This window comes from Ostrea edulis, chromosome 5 (genome assembly GCF_947568905.1).
Source record: "Ostrea edulis chromosome 5, xbOstEdul1.1, whole genome shotgun sequence".
Classification (NCBI taxonomy): Eukaryota; Metazoa; Mollusca; class Bivalvia; order Ostreida; family Ostreidae; genus Ostrea; species Ostrea edulis.
This window is the reverse complement of record NC_079168.1, coordinates 63648755-63656432: the sequence shown is the minus strand read 5'-3', so window position 1 is coordinate 63656432 and position 7678 is coordinate 63648755. Positions and strand designations below refer to the sequence as shown.

At 33.7% G+C, this 7678-nt stretch overlaps 1 protein-coding gene across 1 annotated transcript in view; it reads right to left on the bottom strand.

The window, feature by feature from the left end:
- LOC125651750 (putative lipid scramblase CLPTM1) overlaps positions 1–7678 on the bottom strand; it is a 16099-nt gene that overhangs the window by 5976 nt on the left and 2445 nt on the right. Inside the window, exons 5-11 of the mRNA XM_048880498.2 lie at positions 4293–4410; positions 3377–3462; positions 3164–3281; positions 2950–3052; positions 1408–1552; positions 1169–1262; positions 197–387 (exon numbers count right to left, since the gene is read on the bottom strand). Coding sequence (XP_048736455.1) covers positions 197–387; positions 1169–1262; positions 1408–1552; positions 2950–3052; positions 3164–3281; positions 3377–3462; positions 4293–4410 — 855 coding nt within the window. The remainder of the gene's footprint in view (positions 1–196; positions 388–1168; positions 1263–1407; positions 1553–2949; positions 3053–3163; positions 3282–3376; positions 3463–4292; positions 4411–7678) is intronic.

Genomic DNA, 7678 nt, shown 5'->3' with positions numbered 1-7678 from the left:
TGAAAGTCATTCCTTGATAGTGCATGCTGTCAAAAATATGTTTAGACAAAACTGTGGAGACATTTTCATCTTTGCACAATTTAATCTTCTTCATTTACTACTCTTACTGGTGGTTCAGGCCATGCACAAAATAAGCCAGTTTCTATGTACATGTATGTGATGGTATAACACACTACCCAGAAGAAATGTACCCTACCTTAAATGTAACAACTTTGGTAATTTTCCACATTTCAATGACCAAACCAACAGAGACGCTGACTTTGACCATGAAGTTGGTTTCATTATCCAACACGTACAGGACGACAATAAAGGACTGGAAGACATTGAAGAACACAGACCGCACGGACAAACCCTCTAAGGATTTACGATTCTTCCAAAACTGTATGTCTGAAAATCAATGACTCAAACTGTAAAACAACTTCCACACTCAACAAGGTGCAAGTGACCTAGACAATTTTGCCTGGATAAAATTAGCATGTTTGCATCAAAATATATTTCTTTATTCAGGTTATATGGTAAATGCTTGGATGACCCATGAAAGCTTATTTTCATTGGGATCCTTTATCTGGATTTTTAAGTGTGTAAGAGGGTCACTAGAGCGGGAGGAAGCCCATGCATCCAAACAGACAACCACCATACCCTCTCACATACAACAGCTGCCAATAACAACCACCATACCCCCTCACATACAACAGCTACCAATAACAACCACCATACCCCCTCACATACAACAGCTGCCAATAACAACCACCATACCCCCTCACATACAACAGCTGCCAATAACAACCACCATACCCCCTCACATACAACAGCTACCAATAACAACCACCATACCCCCTCACATACAACAGCTGCCAATAACAACCACCATACCCCCTCACATACAACAGCTGCCAATAACAACCACCATACCCCCTCACATACAACAGCTGCCAATAACAACCACCATACCCCCTCACATACAACAGCTGCTACTAACAAGGATCAATCCCAGATAACAGCAGCGAGAAGCAAGTGTGCTCCAACGATATTACCCGAATGTTAAGAGAAATCATGTCTTAAGTTCACAATTTTTGCCGCAATCAAAACATAATCCATTTTTTTGTTTTACGCCCAAATTCAACTTTCATCGGGTCTTGCTTGGACTAAAATCAAGGTAGGAGATTACCGTTTTTGAATGCCAAGAATTCAAAGACACTGTGAACAATGGATATAATGACAGTCAAAGCCAGAAGGTATGGATTAGTCTCCAACACTGTGGTCTGCAAATAGAAGGAAGATTTATCTCAGAAAAGCTGCTCGATTAAAGGTCATTCATTAAAAAGAAATGTTTTAAATAATTCTTATTCAAAGTCACAGAAAAATGAAAATTTTATAAGATTTATCCCATAAATTGACTATTTCTACCTTGAGGCTGTCCTGATCTTCATCTGATTCCTCCATGAAGTCTGATCCTAACATCCCATACCATTTATTTCTCATGCCCTGGGCAGCATACATCTGCCACTTAAACAGGGAGATTGGACTGTAAGTTATAGTCAGGTTCAACACACTGAAATATAAAACGTTTAACATCTATATACATGTATGGTATGGGCCTCATCTGGCTCATGAACATGTTTTATTACAATTCAACTTTTGTGTAACAAAGCCATGACATTACAATCAATTTCCCTCTAATGCTTGTCATTTGATGTCTGAAATGAAGGATTTTAACATCCTTTGTTTTAAAACATGCATTCTTTTGTCAAATTTCAAAAATGCCTGAAAAACCTTGCATATATGTGATCATAAGTTAGCATTACCAGCATCAGGTTGTGTATATGTTGAAGGATATTCGATACCAAAAAAAAAAAGTTGTAAATTTTCTATAACATTCAAAGGTTGAAATATATTACCCCTCCCTATATAACTCCATGAGTCCCCACTGTTTTGGATTTCATTGGAAAAACATGGAGATAAATTACATCCCAAACGGTAAATTGTATTCATTTTACTTACAAAAACAAATTTTCATTTCATCATTTTTGAAAAGTTTGTTTGTAGCACATGAGTGTTCATAGCATTAGCATTTATGTTCAATATAGTGCTTCAGGATCGAAAAAGTGATACAGTTAGTCACACAAGTAAACAATTATTCTCCTTATCTTGATATTATTTCAACACACACATCATTTGTTTTTTAGTTCAAAGAGTTCATATCTTTTGCACCACTTCACATTTTTCATTGATGTCATATATTTTTGTGCACTCACATTTTTCATAAAAAAATAAAAAATAAATATTTATTCGGCATATATATATATATATATATATATATATATATATATATATATATATATATATATACACACACACACACACATACAAACATACATGTCAAGGATAACCCATGAAAGCTCGAAAGCTTATGTCCAATGGGGTCCTTTTGATGCACGGATGTTTGCGCTAGGGGGTCATTTATGTGGGAGGGAACCGGAGTACCTGGAGGAAACTCACGTGTCCGAGCGGGCGACCGCCATACCCTCTCACATACAACCACAGCCGATTACGGGGATCGAACTTGGGTCGCAGCAGTGAGAAGCAAGAGTGCTACCCGGACACCCTTTGATGTTGTATATTTTTGTGCTCTTCACATTTTTCACTGATGTCGTAAATTTTTGTGCACTCACATTTTTCATTGATGTAATTTTTTGGTGATATTTACAAAGTCAGTAATCCATCAAAGTCGATTAGGTAATAAACATAAATAAAAAAAATTTACGATGCCTTAACTGTTGCATTAATTAATAAAATGAATACATTTATTGATAATAAAAAAATAATTTGATACAAAATTAAATCATCTATGTGGGCATTGGTAAGTTGTGTTTGTGAGTAACTTCAAATCTTTTTTTTTTTTGGCTCTTGAGAGTGGCTTAAAACCAATTAACAATGATATTCACTTACGGTGTTGTCTGATTGATTGGCATATAGTCAGTGTTCAGGTTCCAGTAATCATTGAAGTACAGTATTGGCTGGTATTTGTCAGTGCCTGGTAGAAACTCCAAATCTATTCAAAGTCAAGTCATGGAGTGAGAATGTTATCACATATAAGGCAAAATGAACAACAGCTTTATGTATATAAGGTGAAATGAAGTACAACTGTACAACAGAAACTCACACTCATCAAGAGGTTGTGGTACATGACTTTTCATCCAGGGAGAATGATCATCCATCAGATTAATAGTCAGGTTTGGATGCCAGTAGTTCAGAATCTCAAAAGAACTTCTATTTTCAGTCTAAAAATCCAAAGCACAGTTTAGTATCATTGCATTATTTTTTATCCTCCGTTTCCCCAGTCAATAAAACATGCGACAGTCATATCATGTCTGACCTGAATGAGATCCGGGTGCACTTCTGTTTCCCCCGTCAATAAATTCGCAGTTTTTTGGTATCTTCTTTTCTTATATCTATTGAGACCTAGATGTACAAAACAAAATCACTATTAATAGGCAATACACAAATCTGTTGATTTTCTTCCTTACCTACATACTAATAAATGTACAATATACTTCTTCATCACCAATATATATATGTATTTTATTTAAATACTGTGCATATTAACAGATATTCAATCCTCCTCTTTGTGTTAAAAATCATACTATATATAGTAAAAACACGAATAACAGTGAACATGTTTATAATGAATTCATGTTTACAGTGAAGTGATTGTCATTTCCTATAATTCTAAACATCTTATGAACTTATCGCATATTATACAATTATTGCTGTTTTTGAGGTCAATACGATGATTTATACACCTGAGCAGTACAATATTCACCGAGACCGAAGGGTGAGGTGAATATTGTACTTCGAAGGTGGCTAAATCATCGTATTGACCTCAAAAACAGCAATAATTGTTTTATTATATGATTAAATGATTAAAAAACCCTTCAAGATTGTTCTTTGCTTTAATTGTAAGTTTCAACTACCTATTTTTGGTCCTATGTGGAAAAAATAATTCCTTATGTTCACCTGGAAGGTCTATTTTTGGTCCTATGTGGAAAAAATAATGCCTTATGTTCACCTGGAAGGTCACGTGCAGGTAAACATAACGTAGTATGATTTCTACATTGTTGGATCTCAGCCAATAGAGAGCCAGGAATTATTCAATCATATAATAAAACAAATTACTTTTACAATGAATCATAATTGTTTGTCCTCAGCAATTCGCAATATCAGCATGTTTTTTTTAAATGTATATGATACCAAAATAGTTTAAAGTATGATTGTTGGTGTGTAATACTTACGTTTTGACCTGGACACTGTAAATTTCCTCGAGTACTTCCCCTTATCCTTAGGGTTAGGAGATTTACCCTCTTTCACAAAGTAACAATGAAGATAGACTGACCCATTGTTTATCACACTCTGTTGATACACAAACAAGAGTTATGTTAAAAAAATCTCCACAAAATTCAACATTTAATACATTAAGGAGGAATAATATGCCAGAGAAATTTTATATGAATGAAAAGTGGAGGATATGTACAATACTATTTTGAAATTGAATACTTTCAGATTTATTTTTATTTAGTTTAAAAAATACAGTTTCAGTACAAAGCAATCTGGAAAAATATTTAAAACTGTTGGACTTGACGATTTGTCGACACGTTAGCTAACTAAACAACCCAGCTTGAAAACTGAATACAAATACAGTCAAACCTGTATTAAGAGACCGTCCAACGGAGAATGGAAAAAAGGTCACATGACAGGTGGTCTCTTAATACAGGTTGCCTATTTTCCGCAGTTAATGGATAAAATGTCGTAAATAATTTGTATAATGGAGAAAATGACTACATGTATTTGGAATTTATCATTAAAGGGAACGTAGGGTATAAAAAAATATTTTCACATTTCAAATACTAAATATTTAGTAATTAAGTCCACTGGTTATTTCCATTTGATTGTAATCTGTTGTGTAGAAATCGGCTATTAAATATAGCTACACATCATCTGCTGGAGGCTGCCATTTTGTAAGATAAAGTTATCGCTCTTTAAGATATTTCCCACAATCCCATCTGTTTATGGCGTATACCGGGCAATTGCCTCTCAGTGAAAGCATCTGATCATGTCTGACTGCAAAGGATATCAATATGAGCCTGATTATAATGAAGAGGAATTATTAGCAGATTCAAATGAAAACACTAGTGCATTGGGATAAATTGATGAAAACGACACTCTTAATTCTTAAACTTTTAATTTTGTATTCTTTATACAGGATTGTTCATGATCTTCACTTCTTCATTCTTCACTTGAACATTCCTTAGCACATATGATGGACAATGACTGGGCAATTCTATCTGTATGTTGCACAAAGTTGAATTATTCTTCAATATGGATTGAGAGTGGGATATTTTTGTCACTATTCATGTCTTCATTGAGCTGAAAATATAAAAATGAAATCAAACCATTAATTTATAACTTTAGTAATAAATTTTCATGAAAGTGCATGTACATGTATTTCACACAACAAAGAGTTTATTTTTCATAGTAGTTTTCTCTCTTTCTGATTTATTAGTACATCTGTTTACAAGAGAATCTTACAATGTGAATCTGTATACAGCACAAATCAGTTGATTATCACTACACCCCTGCAGTAATTGCCACGTAAATGTCAAGACTTGAAAGATTAACTGCACAGGGGGAATTAAAATGACCTTGGTTGTAAAACTTTGTTAATCATTTAATAGAGAAGTGCATCAAATTACCTGTTTCCTTAGATGCTGATAGTCCAGGTTGGTCAATAGGTTCTGCATATGAGTTTTCATTGGTTTCCAAAAGAAAATGGATTAGCTGAAAAATAATGACTAATTAATTATATATACTTACTTCATATATACTATACTTCATTTGTTTACTTGTGATTTTTGAAAGTATTACATGTATCCTGCTTTTCCTCATCTTTTTGAGCTATTTTCTCTTATTTCTTAGGCTTGCTGCCATCAAATATTTTAATTACTGCATCTTCTTTTTAATAGGTTTTGGTGTGTATCCCAATATCTTAACTTAAATAGATATTAATTTAACTTTGAATATTTAAAAAGCAGTGTTTACCCATCCCTTCATATTTAGCCTGTACAAAATGTTCACTGGATAAGGATAGATTAAATTAGAAAATCATTATATAAGTAAAAGTTTGTTGTAAATAAACTCTGGTTATACACATTAAGAATTATTAGTATTTACTGAGTAAAAAGCAAATATAACTGGTACTTACCCTGATATCCTCTTTAAAAGACTCTTTCTCAAAATGCCGTTCAAAAACAAAAGATTCATTTCCATTTATGTATCCAATTATTGCACAATGTTCATAGTTTTGGTGGGAGATCAGGGATGCTAAAAGGTAAATACATGTATTCCTTTTCCTTTGACCACAGTGCAAAATTTCGCTTGAACTCCGACATTTAGATTATAGATACTCTGTAACCCATTTAGTGCTAGGCACAGCAGTTGTAATGAATTGCCACATACACGTCATCAGCCGCCATGATAAGAGATTCTCCCATTCAGCTCAGTTTTCAGTGTAAATGACAGATTAAATCTTGTTATCAGCAGCAATTATTTTTTCTATGCTAGATTTTGTTGTCTGCATGGTACCAGTTTTCACATATCAAAATTTGATTTTTGACCCTACGTTCCCTTTAAGAATATCAAGTACGGTTTTAATAGCTGTAAAATAAAATTAATAATACACTGTTGTTAAAAATCTAGAATATGATGTGTTGTATCATAATTTTTTATTCATCAAAAATTACATTTTTAATCTATTTAAGAATGATAAACTTTGCATGCATTTCATATTACACATCTACATGAGATTTAAAAATTATTTATGAACTGCATGTAGATTTTCTAAAACTTAAAAACACTTTGTTGTAAAGAGTATTTATGTATAGCCTACTTGTACAGTGTGACTAAAAAATGCAATGCTTGTGGTAAGAAAGCAGATGGTGAAGTGTTGCATCTCCTTTTGTACAATACATGCTGGAAAAATGTTATTCAATTTGAGAAACATTAAATAAATCACAATATCAATTGTACATGCACAGCAAATCTTTTAAGCTTAGAACTAATGCAGGCAATTTTCTTGAACTCGGACGTGTCAAATACTCGGGACATGTCGAAGTGAGCCGCTAATTCCGGTCATTATTCTGGAAACCTCTAGTATCTCATGCAGGAAAAACTTCGAATACTCCGTTTAAAATTTCAGTCCTAAGCACAATATTTACCTGATTTATATCACAATGGGGCAAATTTTTACTCTGTTGAACATAATGGTATATCATAATGGTATAACAAGTGGTAGATTTTCATTTCCGATCTAGCCTACCCGGCACTTCTTAAAGTTTGTCGAAATTCACACCTTCAAATACACCAGCCTTGATTCCCTGATCCTTGATTTTGTTAAATAAACATCAACTCGGGTTTTATTAATTAACCACACACGACACTGCATGTTGACGACTTAGGTATAATAATTTATTCAGAGGGCCGACTAAACAAGATCATCGCCAAACTGTGCATATCAAAACGAAAGTGTTAGGGGCGATAATTCCCAGAATAGTCGTGCGTTTGAAAACGAAAGTGTTAGGGGCGATAGTTCCCAGAATAGTCGGCTCAACTGAAATCGAAAGTA